Below are 17,872 nucleotides of genomic sequence, written 5' to 3' on the forward strand. Positions count from 1 at the left end.
ACAGTCCCCCAACCACCATTTGAAATAATTCCACATTCACCAATAGGAACAGAGGGGCAGTTCCATACCACCAATAGGAACAGACCCCACCCACCAACAGGAACACCTCCCCACCCACTAACAGGACCACCTCCCCATCCACCAATAGGACTAGAAATAAACAATTACTTTATTCCTACTAAAATAAACAATTTCCCCACCCCCACCAATAGCAACAGTGCCCACCCATGAATAGGAAACGTGTCACTCCCTCCACCTGCTCTCAATATATCCCGTCCCCTGCACCTCCAGAAAATCACGCATGAGTCTTTCTTCTTCAAGATGGCCGTGACCACGATGGGCTGAATAATCTGCTTCAATAATACTGCACAATCCCACAGGGCCAGGTCGGACTGGCTTGGTGGGAGCTTCGCTCTCACGTTTGATCGCGTGGTCCTCTGACCAGAGGTTCCTGAACTAAGTCCCACTGGTTCAGTCGCGGACCCTGGTCCGCCCTCCACACCGACCCCTGTCTCGCCTCTGGGTCCTTGCAAGACACCAGTTGGCCACACTGACGCTGTACTGTGGTTTCCGGGCTCCTGACTGACCTGGCGTGGTCCTGTCCTCGTACCACGGTGATATTCTCCGCTCCGAGCTTAGGGTGAAAGACGTTTATCTGTCTGTTGTCCCAAAGAAACTTCACTGTGGTAATGTCCCCCACGTCGAGCTCCACATCAATGAGGGATGTGTACGTGGTGCCAGGACAGAGTTTAGTTCTGGGAATCACACAGAGAGTTGGTTAGTTTGCGAGTCCAACTTAAGCGCTCATGAAGTGATTGGAAAGCCTCCATCCATTGCCTCAAACAGATCCCCAACCACTGGAACCTAACAATAAACTGAGGGTGGAATATCTCAAATGAAGAGATTCTGTTTTTCAATAAAGTTAGAACACAGAACAACAAACATTTAACAATACAACAAGGAAATAGTTGGTGCGTGGCCAAGTGGTGAACGCATTCGTCTAGTGATTTTAAGGTTGCGAGTTCGAGCCATAGCTGAGGCAGCGTCTGTGTCCTTGAGCAAGGCACTTAATCACACATTGCTCTGTGATGACACCGGTGCCAGGCTGTATGGGTCCTAATGCCCTTCCCTTGGACAACATCGGTGTCGTGGAGAGTGGAGACTTGCAGCATGGGCAACTGCCAGTCTTCCATACAACCTTGCCCAGGCCTGCACCCTGGAAACCCTCCAAGGCACAAATCCATGTTCTCACGAGACTAACGGATGCCTAAAAAAAAAAGGAAATGGCTAATACGAGGGGATATGATTTTTCGGTGATTGGAGGAATATACTGAAGTGGGGTGTCAGAGATAAGTGTTTTTTTTCACAGAGTGGTGGGCGATGTTATGTTTTGTAACTTCAAAACATTAAATTAGTTCAAAAGAAGACCAGACATTCCGTGAATACGGCCTAGTTCAAATTTACTTTTAGCGAGACATGTGCGTGTCACGTGATAGCGCGATGACGCATGCAATACGTATTTATAATTAGAATCATTTAAACAAACCGGAATTTTTAATCAGCTATATATATATAAGATTACTCAAATATTATTGAAATATTAAATACACAACAGCCGGGTGGATAAAGATGGTGGTAGAGGCAGATACATTAAGGCCATTTAAGAGACTCTCAGAGAGGCACGTGGATGATAGAGTAATGGAGGGTTATGTAGGAGGGAAGACTTAGTTTGATTTTAGAGTAAGATACAAGGTCGGCACAACACGGGGCCACTGCCGCGCCATACTGTGCTGTAGTGTTCAATATTCTACAAAGGAACAGGCCTTTCAGCCCACACTGTTGTGCTGAGTTAGTTTCACAGAGACCGTATGTAATAACTAAGGGCCAACGTGTAAAAGAAGTGGTACAGTATTTCAGTTAAGTTACCGGGAGGCAGCCACTTACCTCGTGATTCTGTGCTGCCGGGAGTTTCCTTTGGTGCCGTACACGGCGACGTTAATGAAACCGGACACAGAGTGTGAACCGGAGAGTTTCACCGACACCTCGTAGCGCCAACCTGTGGAGCGAGAGTTTGTGAATCACCATGAGGAACGGAGAGCACTTGCTGCGGGGGGAGGGGAGAGGCGAGAACATGGGGAGGGGGGTAGGGAAGGTAGAGGAGCGGGGGAGGGGAGCCGGGCGTGAGGGTCAGCAGACATTAGGTTTCAGTTGTGGATGTCTAATTGTGGTTATTGGCTCAGAGGAGTTGAGGCGGTTAGGGGTGGTCACTGGGCCAACGGGACTGTGGGGGGGGGGGCGACGGAGTCTGCTGGATTGGTGGAGATTAGGGAAGTGAAGGGATTTATTGTAAAAGGGGATTAGGGTAGGTGGGAAAGTCAGACTAAAAGTTTGGGTTATTGGAAGGGGGGTTAGTTAGTATTTGTGGGAGTTCATTGTTGGATGGAGAGAGGGCTATTGGATGGTGCAGGGGCAGCTTTTGCAGTGGGGGTATTGGATAGAGGGGTTTACTTATGGAAGAACAGGGTGAGACAAACCCTAGTGTCAGGTGGGTCAGTATGGAGAGAAGGAGACAGCATTGCATGGTGGGGTGGGGTTGTTATTGGGGAATAAAGGGTTACTGAATGATGCAGGGTCATTGGATGGCAGGAAGGGGGCAAGTTATTAAATGAACTGGGGTTTTTATAGGCTAGCTGTTAATGGATAGAGAGGGGCATTATGTTATGGAGGGGTAATTGGATGGAGGTGGTGGTTACTGGATAGAGGGGGATTTTTGGATGGGGGGTTATTGGTTGGAGGTGGGCTTTGGATGGAGGGCTACCGGATGTTCCAGGGGAGGGGTGAAGGAGTGGGGCCACACTTGATGCCGGGTCGGTGGGGGGGGGGGGGGAACACGGGAGCTGCTGGGCCACTGCCGCCCATGACTCACGTGCAAAAGGGCTGGCCTCGCCCGTGCTGAGCTGGAAGGGTTGGTGCAGCAGTCCCGGGGCGGGACGATACCTCCCGATGTCGTAGCCCATGTTGGGGCAGCCGTCAGTGGGGCACATGAAACACCCCCCCTGCAACAGACACACAGAAATGGCCGATCACCACTAACCCCCTTAGTGGTAGGTCTCCTCTCGTGTACGCTGGAGCAGAGAATGGCTCCAGCAATCAATGCAAGGCCGGGAGTACCACAACACAGCCAAGGATACTCCTGAGCTATCTATCTCCTCAATAGTCTTATCAATAATGTAAAGGTTAGGGCAGCACAGTAGCGTAGCAATTAGTGAAATGCTTTACAGTACCAGCGACCCGGGTTTAATTCCTGTCACTGTCTGTAAGGAGTTTGTACATTCTCCCCATGACCATGTGGGTTTCCCCTGGGTGCTCCAGTTTCCTCCCACAGTCCAAAGACCTATGGGTTAGGATTAGTAAATTGTGAGCATGCTGTGTTGGCACTGGAAGTGTGGTCATTCTTAAGGGATGTCCCCAGCTCATCACCAACTGTGTTGGTCATTGATGCATTTCACTGTATGACAAATAATGCTCATCTTTATAATCTATTAGTTTCCTTCACTCTAGGGGAAACAAGGCCAGCCTTTCTGATCTCTCCCCATAACTAAAGTCTTCCAGTCCTGGCAACATCCAGGTGGATCTCCTCTGCATCCTCTTCAACACAACCACATCCTTCCTACAGTGTGGCAGCTAGAATTTCACACAGTACTTCAAGTGTGCCCTAACCACTCTGCAGTCTGTGGAATCCACTGGTACAACTGGCTGTGGAGCCCAAGTCATTGGGTATATTTAAAGGCGGCGGTTGCAAGGTTCCTGATTAGTCAGGGCATCGTAAGTTATGGGGAGGAGGCAGGAGAATGGCGTTGAGAGGGAAAATAAATCAGCCATGAAGGAATGGCATGGGAAACTCAATAGGATGATTGCCCTAATTCTGCTCCTGTATCCTATGGTCTAAACAGTGCTTTTGCAAAGTTGGAATATGCAATAACAACCTGACTTCTATACTCTCTGCCCTGACCGATAAAGGCAAGCATTGACATATGCATTTTTCACCACCCTGTCTACCTGTGCTGCCGCTTTTGGTGAGATATGGTCTCCCTATACATCAACATTCCTTCACACCACGGGTTCACTGTCACACTGGGGGGACACTGGGGTCAAGGGTGGACCCAAATGCAAGACACATCTTGTGAGGTTAATTAAATTGATTTTATTGTTTGATAGCAGGACAGCAAAGCAGAAGCAGGAATAGTGAACTGGACAAGGACCCAGGGCTACAACTAGGCTGGGACTAGGGGTCTGGGCTAGGACTTGGCATCGGATCCCAGAACTAGCGGCGACATGAAGAGGCTACGGTATGGACTCCGAGCCAGAGACTGGGCAAGGACCCAGTAACTGGGTCTTGCCCCGGGCTCGGACCACAGAACCAGGCATGGACATGACATGGGTTAGGGAGAGCAGGAACATGGAAAAACAGCCTCGGTCTCGGGAGAGCAGGTACGTGGAACCATGGACACATACACAGAACACAGAATCGGGACCCCTCCTTGGGTACAGGACATACAGCCGGGACTCATGACTCATGACTCATGACTCCCTCCGCGGGGCAACGGCAAGATGGCCTGACTTACCCCACGGAGGCGAGGACAAGACAAGACAAGACCAACACGAAAGCACACCAGATAGTACCTATCTAGCTCCGGCGATAGAACTAGACCAAAGTGCAGGTGAGGGCTGCAGACGAGGGCTAGAGGCAAGAGGGGCAGAGAAGGGATTCAGACAGTGGGGTAGGACAGGAATCAGAGACCGCCAGGGCCAGGACTTGACTCGGAACTTGGATGCTGCCAGGATTGAGACTTGACTCGGTACTCGGATGCTGCCAGAACTGGGACTTGACTCGGTACTCGGATGCTGCCAGGACCGGGACTTGACTCGGTACTCGGATGCTGCCAGGGCCGGGACTTGACTTGGTACTCGGATGCTGCCAGGACTGGGACTTGACTTGGTACTCGGATGCTGCCAGGACTGGGACTTGACTTGGTACTTGAATGCCGCCAGGGACGGGACTTGACTTGGTACTCAGATGCTGCCAGGACCGGGACTTGACTCGGTACTCGGATGCCGTCAGGGCCGGGACTTGACTCGGTACTCGGATGCCGCCAGGGCCGGGACTTGACTCGGTACTCGGATGCCGCCAGGGCCAGGACGTGACTTGGTACTCGGATGCTGTCAGGACTGGGACTTGACTCGGTACTCGGATGCCGCCAGGGTCGGGACTTGACTTGGTACTCGGATGCCGTCAGGACTGGGACTTGACTCAGTACTCGGATGCCGCCAGGGACGGGACTTGACTCGGTACTCGGATGCTGCCAGAACTGGGACTTGACTCGGTACTCGGATGCCGCCAGGACCGGGACTTGACTCAGTACTCGGATGCTGCCAGGACTGGGACTTGACTCGGTACTCGACTCGGTACTCAGATGCTGCCAGGACTGGGACTTGACTTGGTACTCGGATGCTGCCAGGACTGGGACTTGACTTGGTACTTGAATGCCGCCAGGGCCGGGACTTGACTTGGTACTCGGATGCTGCCAGGACTGGGACTTGACTCAGTACTCGGATGCCGCCAGGGCTGGGATTTGACTTGGAGCCTCCGGGTAGTGGCGAGCTCTTGATTCGGCCTGGGAACAGTAGACAGCAGTTCTTGATTCCCTCCAGCGGGTTAACTGACGGACCCACCTCGGTGAGGAAACTTTGCAGGCTCGCTTCGGCGAGGTGACTGGACAGGGTTGCTCCGGTGAGGAAAGGCGAATTACCGGCACTCGCTTCGGGCGGAGACTAGGCTTGCTCCGGCCAGATGACATTGGCACGCCGTACCTTGGTGACTTTTCAAACGCTCCCGCCGAACGGCTGAAAGCCGGAGGCTATAAACTACCGGTTCAGCCAGGAGTAAATTGTCCTCAATCACCAAGGCCAAGGGACACGGGAAAACAGGGAAGCAAAGGGAAACAGGGAGTCAACGGTCCGGATCATAACATGAACAAAGTAAATTTAAAGAGACCCCGATTCACAGCCTTTTTTATGCCATGGACTCCAACCATTAACCAAGGGATCCATGGACCCCAGGATGGGAATCCCCACTTCGTACTTTACCACTTACAGTGTACCCCTACCTGACTTCCCAAAATAGATCACACCATACTTACTGGACTTCCTCTAATAGTTTTCCTACAACTGAGGTAAGGCCCCGTTCGCCCTGCAGTTACCTGGCTTATCCCAGCAGCTCTTCCTGAATAAAGAACAATGACCATTCTACCCCTCAGTGGGAATCTCTGTACCTGCCTGGGACTGCGTAAACCAGAAGTAGCCTGCAGTCTTACACACAGGGTTGGTGGAAGGGGAGTGAGGGGGGAGACTCCGTATTAATGAGATGGTGGGGGGCGGAGGTTGAACAGCTCACTGGCACCACCTTGTGGCGCCAAGGAGATCTGCTTCCAAGAAAACTCTCACACACTCCGTAAAGGACACGAACCCCTCCACGTTCTATAAAGTACCAGCGAGAGGAAGCCTGCAGTTCACTAATGCGTTGAAATTTTTTGTATACGGGCGTGTGTATGTGTCAGTCTATCTATATGAGTGCCTGTGTTTGTGTCAGCGAGTATGAGATAGCGGGGCAGTACGCTCTGACTGATCTGCTGTACCCGCCCTGGCAGTGTTTCATCCGGGGGGTTCCAGATCACCCACCAAACCTCTCATTTAACACACAGCAGAACCAGACTTCCACCTTATTAGGTTCCTCCTGAATCGGATTTGTTTAGCCTCCAGCATCATTCTGAGTGTTCATTGCTCGTGGGTTGGAGACGTGGTAACTGCGATGGAAAAATATTCTGCACTTACTGCGAGAAACTCCTCTTCACCGGCACAAGAAAAACCCTCAAAACCGCCCGGTGATGTCAAACTCTCAGTGAAATACTTCACGGCGCGGAAATGGTTGCAGGAGAGAAAATTCTTTGTCCCTGTGGGGAAAAAGACATATTCAACATGGGGTTCAGGTGACTCACTGATCAGCTTACAGGTGCTAACATAAAGGGATGAAAGCCCCTTCAGGTGTCTCTATAACTCACTGTGTTTGTGTGGGGGGGTGGAATGGTGTCTCTATAACTCACTATGTCGGGGGGTGGAATGGTGTCTGTATGACTCACTATGTGGGGGGGGGTGGAATGGTGTCTGTATAACTAACTGTGTGTGCGGGGGGGGGCTGTTGAATGGTGTCTGTATAACTCACTGTCTTTCTGTGGGGGGTGTAATGGTGTCTGTATAACTCACTGTGTGTGGGGGGTGGAATGGTGTCTGTATAAATCACTGAGTGTCTGGGGGGTTGGAATAGTGTCTGTATAACTCAGTGTGTGGGGGGGTGGAATAGTGTCTAACTCACTGTGTGTGGGGGTGTGGAATGGTGTCTGTATAACTCACTGGGTGTGGGAGGGGTGGAATGGTGTCTGTATAAATCGTGGTGTTTGGGGTGCAGTATGGTGTCTGTAAAATGCACTGTATGTGGGGGGGGTGTTGAATGGTGTCTGTATGAATAACTGTGTGTGTGGGGGGGTGTTGAATGGTGTCTGTACAACTCACTGTCTTTCTGTGGGAGGGGTGGAATGGTGTCTGTATAATTCACTGTGTGTGGGGGCCTGGAATGGTGTCTGTATAACTCACTGTGTGTGTGTGGGGAGGGGGTGCAATGGTGTCTGTCTAACTCACTGTGTGTGTGGGGGGGGTGCAATGGTGTCTCTCTAACTCACTGTGTGTGGGGGGGTGGAATGGTGTCTGTACATAACTCACTGTGTTTGTTGGGGGGATGGAATAGTGTCTGTATAAATCAATGTGTGTGGGGTGTGGAATGGTGTCTGTATAACCCACTGTGTGTGGGGGGGTGGAATGGTGTCTGTATAACTCACTGTGTTTGGGGGGTTGGAATGGTGTCTGTATATAACTCACTGTGTTTGTGGGGGTGGGTGGTTTGGTATCTGTATAACTCTGTGGGGTGGAATGGTGTCTGTATAACTCACTGTGTGTGGGGGGGGTGGAATGGTGTCTCTATAACTCTCTGTATGTGTTGGAGTGGAATGGTGTCTGTATAACTCTGTGGGAGGGAAATGGTGTCTGTAAACTCACTGTGTGTGAGGGGGTTGGTTGAATGGTGTCTATATAACTCACTGTGAGTGGTGGATGGAATTGTGTCTATGAATCACTGTGTCTGGGGGGGTGGAATAGAGTCTGTACAACTCAGTGTGTGGGGGGGTGGAATGATGTCTGTATAAATCGTAGTGTTTGGGGTGTGGAATGCTGTCAGTATAATATACTGCATGTGTGGGGGGGTGTTGAATGGTGTCTGTATAATTAACTGTGTGTGGGGGGTGGAATGGTGACTATAACTCACTGTGTAGTGGGGGTGGAATGGTGTCTGTATAACTCTGTGGGAGGGAAATGGTGTCTGTAAACTCACTGTGTGTGTGTGTGTGGGGGGGGTGGAATGGTATCTGTATAACTCACTGTGTGTGAGGGGGTTGGTTGAATGGTGTCTATATAACTCACTGTGAGTGGTGGATGGAATTGTGTCTATGAATCACTGTGTCTGGGGGGGTGGAATAGAGTCTGTACAACTCAGTGTGTGGGGGGGTGGAATGGTGTCTGTATAACTCACTATGTGTGTGTGTGGGAGGGGTGGAATGGTGTCTGTATAAATCGTAGTGTTTAGGGTGTGGAATGCTGTCAGTATAATACACTGTATGTCTGGGGGGTTGTTGAATGGTGTCTGTATAATTAACTGTGTGCGGGGGGTGGAATGGTGACTATAACTCACTGTGTTGGGGGGCGGAATGGTGTCTGTATAACTCACTGTGTTGGGGGGGATGAATGGTGTCTGTATAACTCAGTGTGTGGGGGGTGGGGGTTGAATACTACCTGTAAAACTCACTGTCTTTCTGTGGGGGGTGGAATGGTGTCTGTATAATTCACTGTGTGTGGGGGGTGGAATAGTGTCTGTCTAACACTGTGGGGGTGTGGAATGGTGTCTGTATAACTCACTGTGTGTGGGGGGTGTGGAATGGTGTCTCTATAACTCTGTATGTGTTGGAGTGGAATGGTGTCTGTAAACTCACTGGGTGTAGGGGGGTGGAATGGTGTCTGTACATAACTCACTATGTGTTTGTGGGTGGGGTGGAATGGTGTCTGTATGAATAACTGTGTGTGGGGGGATGTTGAATGGTGTCTGTATGAATAACTGTGTGTGGGGGGGTGTTGAATGGTGCCTGTAAAACTCACTGTCTTTCTGTGGGGGGGGGTGGAATGGTGTCTGTATAAATCACTGTGTGTGGGGGGTTGGAATGGTGTCTGTATAACTCACTGTGTGTGTGGGGGGGTGGAATGGTGTCTGTATAACTCACTGTGTGTGTGGGGGGGTGGAATGGTGTCTCTATAACTCTCTGTATGTGTTGGAGTGGAATGGTGTCTGTATAACTCTGTGTGTGGGAGGGAAATGGTGTCTGTATAACTCACTGTGTGTGTGGGGGGGTGGAATGGTGTCTGTATAACTCACAGTGTGTGGTGGGGGGGTGGAATGGTGTCTGTATAAAACACTGTGTGTAGGGGGGTGGAATGGTGTCTGTATAACTCACTGTGTTTGTGGGGGGGGTGGTTTGGTGTCTGTATAACTCACAGTGTGTGGTGGGGGGGTAGAATGGTGTCTGTATAAAACACTGTGTGTAGGGGGGTGGAATGGTGTCTGTACATAACTCACTGTGTTTGTGGGGGGGTGGATTCGTGTCTGTATAACTCACTGTGTGTGTAGGGGGGATGGAATAGTGTCTGTATAAATCAATGTGTGTGGGGGGGTGGAATGGTGTCTGTATAACTCACTGTGTGTGGGTGGGGTGGAATGGTGTCTGTACTTAACTCACTGTGTGTGTGGGGGGGTTTGGTACTGTATAACTCACTGTGTGGGGGGTGTGGAATGGTGTCTGTATAACTCACTGGGTGTGGGAGGGGTGGAATGGTGTCTGTAGAAATCACTATGTGTTTGTGGGTGGGGTGGAATGGTGTCTGTATAAATTGTGGTGTTTGGGGTGCAGTATGGTGTCTGTAAAATGCACTGTATGTGGGGGGGTGTTGAATGGTGTCTGTATGAATAACTGTGTGTGGGGTGGTTGGATTGTGTCTGTATAACTCACTGTGTGTGGGCTGGAATGGTGTCTGTATAACTCACTGTGTGTGGGGGGGGTGCAATGGTGTCTGTATAACTCACTGTGTGTGTGGGGGGGGTGGAATGGTGTCTCTATAACTCTCTGTATGTGGGGGAGTGGAATGGTGTCTGTATAACTCACTGTGTGTGGGGGGGTGGAATGGTGTCTCTATAACTCTCTGTATGTGTTGGAGTGGAATGGTGTCTGTATAACTCACTGTGTGTGGGGGGGGGTGGAATGGTGTCTCTATAACTCTCTGTATGTGTTGGAGTGGAATGGTGTCTGTATAACTCTGTGTGGGAGGGAAATGGTGTCTGTATAACATTGTTTTTAGGGGGTGTGGAATGGTGTCTGTAAACTCACTGTGTGTGTGTGTGTGTGGTGGAATGGTGTCTGTATAAATCACTGTGTGTGGGGGGTTGGAATGGTGTCTGTATAACTCACTGTGTGTGTGGGGGGGTGGAATGGTGTCTGTATAACTCACTGTGTGTGTGGGGGGGTGGAATGGTGTCTCTATAACTCTCTGTATGTGTTGGAGTGGAATGGTGTCTGTATAACTCTGTGTGTGGGAGGGAAATGGTGTCTGTATAACTCACTGTGTGTGTGGGGGGGTGGAATGGTGTCTGTATAACTCACAGTGTGTGGTGGGGGGGTGGAATGGTGTCTGTATAAAACACTGTGTGTAGGGGGGTGGAATGGTGTCTGTATAACTCACTGTGTTTGTGGGGGGGGGTGGTTTGGTGTCTGTATAACTCACAGTGTGTGGTGGGGGGGTAGAATGGTGTCTGTATAAAACACTGTGTGTAGGGGGGTGGAATGGTGTCTGTACATAACTCACTGTGTTTGTGGGGGGGTGGATTCGTGTCTGTATAACTCACTGTGTGTGTAGGGGGGATGGAATAGTGTCTGTATAAATCAATGTGTGTGGGGGGGTGGAATGGTGTCTGTATAACTCACTGTGTGTGGGTGGGGTGGAATGGTGTCTGTACTTAACTCACTGTGTGTGTGGGGGGTTTGGTACTGTATAACTCTGTGTGGGGGGTGTGGAATGGTGTCTGTATAACTCACTGGGTGTGGGAGGGGTGGAATGGTGTCTGTAGAAATCACTATGTGTTTGTGGGTGGGGTGGAATGGTGTCTGTATAAATTGTGGTGTTTGGGGTGCAGTATGGTGTCTGTAAAATGCACTGTATGTGGGGGGGTGTTGAATGGTGTCTGTATGAATAACTGTGTGTGGGGTGGTTGGATTGTGTCTGTATAACTCACTGTGTGTGGGCTGGAATGGTGTCTGTATAACTCACTGTGTGTGGGGGGGGTGGAATGGTGTCTGTATAGTTCACTGTGTGTGTAGAGGTTTGGAATAGTGTCTGTATAACTCACTGTGTGGGGGGGGTGGAATGGTGTCTGTATAACTCACTGTGTGTGGGTGGGGTGGAATGGTGTCTGTACTTAACTCACTGTGTGTGTGGGGGGGTTTGGTACTGTATAACTCACTGTGTGGGGGGTGTGGAATGGTGTCTGTATAACTCACTGGGTGTGGGGGGGGTTGAACAGTGTCTGTATAACACAGGGTGTGGGGAGGGTGGAATGGTGTCTGTAGAAATCGTGGTGTTTGGGGTGCAGTATGGTGTCTGTAAAATGCACTGTATGTGGAGGGGGTGTTGAATGGTGTCTGTATGAATAACTGTGTGGGGGGGGTGGTGTTGAATGGTGTCTGTATAACTCACTGTGTATGGGGGGGTGGAATGGTGTCTGTATAACTCACTGTGTGGGGGGGTGGAATGGTGTCTGTATAACTCACTGCGTGTGGGGGGGTGGAATGGTGTCTGTATAACTCACTGTGTGTGGGGGGGTGGAATGGTGTCTGTACATAACTCACTGTGTTTGTGAAGGGGAGGGTGGAATAGTATCTGTATAACTCACCATGTGTGGTGGGGGGGTGGAATGGTGTCTGTATAAATCACTGTGTGGGGGGTGGAATTGTGTCTGTACATAACTCACTGTGTTTGTGGGGGTGGGTGGTTTGGTATCTGTATAACTCTGTGGGGTGGAATGGTGTCTGTATAACTCACTGTGTGTGGGGGGGGGTGGGGGGGGTGGAATGGTGTCTGTATAACTCACTGTGTGTGGGGGGGTGGAATGGTGTCTGTATAACTCAGTGTGTGGGGGGGTGGAATATTGTCTGTATAACTCACTGTGTTGGGGGGGATGAATGGTGTCTGTATAACTCAGTGTGTGTGTGGGGGGGTTGAATACTACCTGTAAAACTCAGTCTTTCTGTGGGGGGGTGGAATGGTGTCTGTATAAATCACTGTGTGTGTGGGGGTGGAATGGAGTCCGTATAACTCACTGTGTGTGGGGGGAGGAATAGTGTCTGTCTTAACACTGTGTGTGGGGGGGTGGAATGGTGTCTGTATAACTCAATGTGTGTGGGGGGGTGGAATGGTGTTTGTATAAATCACTATGTGTGTGTGGGGGGGTAGAATGGTGTCTGTATAAATCACTGTGTGTGGGGGGTGGAATGGTGTCTGTATATAACTCACTGTGTTTGTGGGGGTGGGTGGTTTGGTATCTGTATAACTCTGTGGGGTGGAATGGTGTCTGTATAACTCACTGTGTGTGGGGGGGGTGGAATGGTGTCTGTATAACTCACTGTGTGTGAGGGGGTTGGTTGAATGGTGTCTATATAACTCACTGTGAGTGGTGGATGGAATTGTGTCTATGAATCACTGTGTCTGGGGGGGGTGGAATAGAGTCTGTACAACTCAGTGTGTGGGGGGGTGGAATGGTGTCTGTATAAATCGTAGTGTTTGGGGTGTGGAATGCTGTCAGTATAATATACTGCATGTGTGGGGGGGTGTTGAATGGTGTCTGTATAATTAACTGTGTGTGGGGGGTGGAATGGTGACTATAACTCACTGTGTAGTGGGGGTGGAATGGTGTCTGTATAACTCACTGTGTAGTGGGGGCGGAATGGTGTCTGTATAACTCACTGTGTGTGAGGGGGTTGGTTGAATGGTGTCTATATAACTCACTGTGAGTGGTGGATGGAATTGTGTCTATGAATCACTGTGTCTGGGGGGGTGGAATAGAGTCTGTACAACTCAGTGTGTGGGGGGGTGGAATGGTGTCTGTATAAATCGTAGAGTTTGGGGTGTGGAATGCTGTCAGTATAATATACTGCATGTGTGGGGGGGTGTTGAATGGTGTCTGTATAATTAACTGTGTGGGGGGTGGAATGGTGACTATAACTCACTGTGTAGTGGGGGTGGAATGGTGTCTGTATAACTCACTGTGTAGTGGGGGCGGAATGGTGTCTGTATAACTCACTGTGTGTGGGGGGTGGAATGGTGTCTGTATAACTCAGTGTGTGGGGGGGGTGGAATATTGTCTGTATAACTCACTGTGTTGGGGGGGGATGAATGGTGTCTGTATAACTCAGTGTGTGTGGGGGGGGGGTTGAATACTACCTGTAAAACTCACTGTCTTTCTGTGGGGGGGTGGAATGGTGTCTGTATAAATCACTGTGTGTGGGGGGGTGGAATGGAGTCTGTATAACTCACTGTGTGTGGGGGGAGGAATAGTGTCTGTCTTAACACTGTGTGTGGGGGGGTGGAATGGTGTCTGTATAACTCACTGTGTGTGTGTGGGGGGGGGTGGATTGGTGTCTGTATAAATCACTATGTGTGTATGTGGGGGGGGTGGAATGGTGTCTGTATAAATCGTGGTGTTTTGGGTGTGGAATGCTGTCAGTATAATACACTGTACATGGGGAGGGGGTGGAATGGTGTCTGTATAACTCACTGTGTGGGGGGGGATTTGGAATGGTGTCTGTATAAGTCACTGTGTGGGGGGGAGTGAAATGGTGTCTGTATAACTCAAAGTGTGTGGGGGGGTGGAATGGTGTCTCTAAATCACTGTGTATCGGAGTGGAATGGTGTCTGTATACCTCACTGTGTGTGCGTCGGGGGGTGGAATGTTGTCTGTATAACTCACTGTGTGTGGGGGGTAGAATGGTGTCTGTATAACTCACTGTGAGTGGTGGATGGAATTGTGTCTGTAGGAATCACTGTGTCTGGGGAGGTGGAATAGAGTCTGTATACTCAGTGTGTGTGTGGGGGGGTGGAATGGTGTCTGTATAAATCACTATGTGTGTGTGGGAGGGGTGGAATGGTGTCTGTATAAATGGTGGTGTTTTGGGGGTGGAATGCTGTCAGTATAATACACTACATGTGGGGGGGGTTGAACAGTGCCTGTATAACTCACTGTGTGGGGGGGGGGGTTGAACGGTGTCTGTATAACTCACTGTGTGAGGGGGGGGGTTGAACGGTGTCTGTATAACTCACTGTATGTGGGGGGGGGTTGAATGCTGTCTGTATAACTCACTGTGTGTGTGTGGGAGGGGTGGAATGGTGTCTGTATAACTCACTGTGTGTGGGGGTGTGGAATGGTGTCTGTATACCTCACTGTGTGTGGGGGGGGTGGAATGGTGTCTGTATAAATCAATGTATGTGTGGGAAGGGGTGGAATGGTGTCTGTATAACTCACTGTGTGTGGGGGTGTGGAATGGTGTCTGTATACCTCACTGTGTGTGGGGGGGGGGTGGAATGGTGTCTGTATAAATCAATGTGTGTGTGGGGAGGGGTGGAATGGTGTCTGTATAACTCACAGTGTGTGGGGGGTGGAATGGTGTCTCTCTAAATCACTGTCGGGGTTGGTGTGGACTGGTGTCTGTATACCTCACTGTGTGTGTGGGAGGGGGTGGAATGGTGTCTGTATAACTCACTGTGTTTGTGGGGGGTGTAATGGTGTCTGTATAACTCACTGTGTGGGGGGTGGAATGGTGTGTCTCTAACTCACTGTGTGTGGGGGGGTTGAACAGTGTCTGTAAAACTCACTGTGTGTGGGCGGGTGGAAGGGTGTATGTAAAATTCACTGTGTGTGGGGGGTAGAATGGTGTGTCTCTAACTCACTGTGTGTGGGGGGGTGGAATGGTGTCTGTAAAACTCACTGGGTGTGGGGGGGGTTGAACAGTGTCTGTATAACACAGGGTGTGGGGAGGGTGGAATGGTGTCTGTATAAATCGTGGTGTTTGGGGTGCAGTATGGTATCTGTAAAACGTACTGTATGTGGGGGGGGTTGTTGAATGGTGTCTGTATAAATAACTGTGTGGGGGAGGGTGGAATGGTGTTTGTATAACTCACTGTGTGTGTCGGGGGGTGGAATGGTGTCTCTCTAACTCACTGTGTCGGGGTTGCTGTGGACTGGTGTCTGTATGCCTCACTATGTGTGTGTGGGAGGGGTGGAATGGTGTCTGTATACCTCACTATGTGTGTGTGGAGGGGTGGAATGGTGTCTATAAATCACGGTGTTTGTTGGGGTGGAATTGTGTCTGCATAACTTACTGTGTGTGGGGGGGAATAGTGTCTGTATAACTCACTGTGTGTGGAGGGTGTAATGGTGTCTGTATAACACACTGTGTGTGGGGGTGTGGAATGGTGTCTGTATAACTCACTGTGTGTGGGGTGGAATGGTGTCTGTATAAATCACGGTGTTTGTTGGGGTGGAATTGTGTCTGCATAACTTACTGTGTGTGGGGGGGGGTTGAACAGTGTCTGTATAACTCACTGTGTGTGGGGGTGTGGAATGGTGTCTGTATAACTCAGTGTGTGTGTGGGGGGGGGGGTTGAATAGTACCTGTAAAACTCACTGTCTTTCTGTGGGGGGTGGAATGGTGTCTGTATAAATCACTGTGTGAGGGGGTGGAATGGTGTCTGTATAAATCACTGTGTGGGGGGGTGGAATGGTGTCTGTATAAATCACGGTGTTTGTTGGGGTGGAATTGTGTCTGCATAACTCACTGTGTGTAGGGGGGTTGAATAGTGTCTGTATAACTCACTGTGTGGTGGGGTGGAATGCTGTCTCTCTAACTCACTGTGTGTGTGGGGGGGTGGAATACTGTCTGTAAAACTCACTGTGTGTGGGGGTGTGGAATGGTGTCTGTATAACACAGGGTGTGGGGAGGGTTGAATGGTGTCTGTATAACTCACTATGTGTTTGTGGGTGGGGTGGAATGGTGTCTGTATAAATCGTGGTGTTTGGGGTGCAGTATGGTGTCTGTAAAACGCACTGTATGTGGGGGGGGGTTGTTGAATGCTGTCTGTATGAATAACTGTGTGTGGGGGGGCGTGGAATGGTGTTTGTATAACTCTGTGTGTGGGGGGGTGGAATGGTGTCTCTCTAACTCACTGTGTGTCGGGGTCAGTGTGGACTGGTGTCTGTATACCTCACTATGTGTGTGTGGGAGGGGTGGAATGGTGTCTGTATAACTCACTGTGTGTGGGGGTGGAATGGTGTCTGTATAACTCACTGTGTGTGGGGGGTGGAATGGTGTCTGTATAACTCACTGTGTGGGGGGTGGAATGGTGTGTCTCTAACTCACTGTGTGTGGGGGGGTTTGAATAGTGTCTGTAAAACTCACTGTGTGTGGGGGGGGGTTGAACAGTGTCTGTAAAACTCACTGTGTGTGGCGGGTGGAAGGGTGTGTCTCTAACTCACTGTGTGTGGGGGGGGTGGAATGGTGTGTGTCTAACTCACTGTGTGTGGGGGGGGTGGAATGGTGTGTCTCTAACTCACTGTGTGTGGGGGGGGTGGAATGATGTGTCTCTAACTCACTGTGTGTGGGAGGTGGAATGGTGTGTCTCTAACTCACTGTGTGTGGGGGGGTGGAATGGTGTGTCTCTAACTCACTGTGTGTGGGGGGGTTGAACAGTGTCTGTAAAACTCACTGTGTGTGGGCGGGTGGAAGGGTGTATGTAAAATTCACTGTGTGGGGGGGGTGGAATGGTGTGTCTCTAACTCACTGTGTGTGGGGGGGTGGAATGGTGTCTGTATAAATCGTGGTGTTTTGGGTGTGGAATGCTGTCAGTATAATACACTACATGTGGGGGGTTGAAAGGTGTCTGTATAACTCACTGTGTGTGTGGGGGTGGAATGGTGTCTGTATAACTCTGTGTGTGGGGGTGTAATGGTGTCTGTATAACTCACTGTGTGTGGGGGGTGTAATGGTGTCTGTATAACTCTGTGTGTGGGGGTGTAATGGTGTCTGTATAACTCACTGTGTGTGGGGGGTGTAATGGTGTCTGTATAACTCTGTGTGTGGGGGTGTAATGGTGTCTGTATAACTCACTGTGTGTGGGGGGTGTAATGGTGTCTGTATAACTCTGTGTGAGGGGGTGGAATGGTGTCTGTATAACTCACTGTGTGTGGGGGTGTGGAATTGAGTCTGTATAAATGACTGTTTTTGGGGGGGAATGGTGTCTGTATAAATCACTGTGTTTGGGGGGGTGGAATGGTGTCTGTATAACTGTGTGTGGTGGGTGTAATGGGGTCTGTATAACCCACTGTGTGTGGGGGGTGGAATTGTGTCTGTATAAATCTCTGTGTGGGGGTGTGGAATGGTGTCTGTATAACTCACTGTGTTTGTCAGGGGGTGGAATGGTGTCTGTATAACTCACTGTGTGTGTAGGGGCGGATTGGTATCTGTATAACTCACTGTGTGGGGGGGGGGGTGGAATGGTGTCTGTATAACTCACTGTGTGTGAGGGAACGATGTCCTCTAGAACTTGCAGATTGTCACAG

General features: G+C 50.2%; 1 protein-coding gene across 1 annotated transcript in view; it reads right to left on the reverse strand.

Moving 5' to 3' along the window:
* Positions 1-415: 415 nt before the first annotated feature.
* LOC140186000 (pancreatic triacylglycerol lipase-like) overlaps positions 416-17,872 on the reverse strand; it is a 38,043-nt gene continuing 20,586 nt past the window's right edge. The window contains exons 9-12 of the mRNA XM_072239824.1: positions 6,895-7,010; positions 2,927-3,056; positions 1,945-2,056; positions 416-755 (exon numbers count right to left, since the gene is read on the reverse strand). Coding sequence (XP_072095925.1) covers positions 416-755; positions 1,945-2,056; positions 2,927-3,056; positions 6,895-7,010 — 698 coding nt within the window. The remainder of the gene's footprint in view (positions 756-1,944; positions 2,057-2,926; positions 3,057-6,894; positions 7,011-17,872) is intronic.

The sequence above is a fragment of the Mobula birostris genome, chromosome 21 (assembly GCF_030028105.1).
Source record: "Mobula birostris isolate sMobBir1 chromosome 21, sMobBir1.hap1, whole genome shotgun sequence".
In the NCBI taxonomy this organism is placed as follows: Eukaryota; Metazoa; Chordata; class Chondrichthyes; order Myliobatiformes; family Myliobatidae; genus Mobula; species Mobula birostris.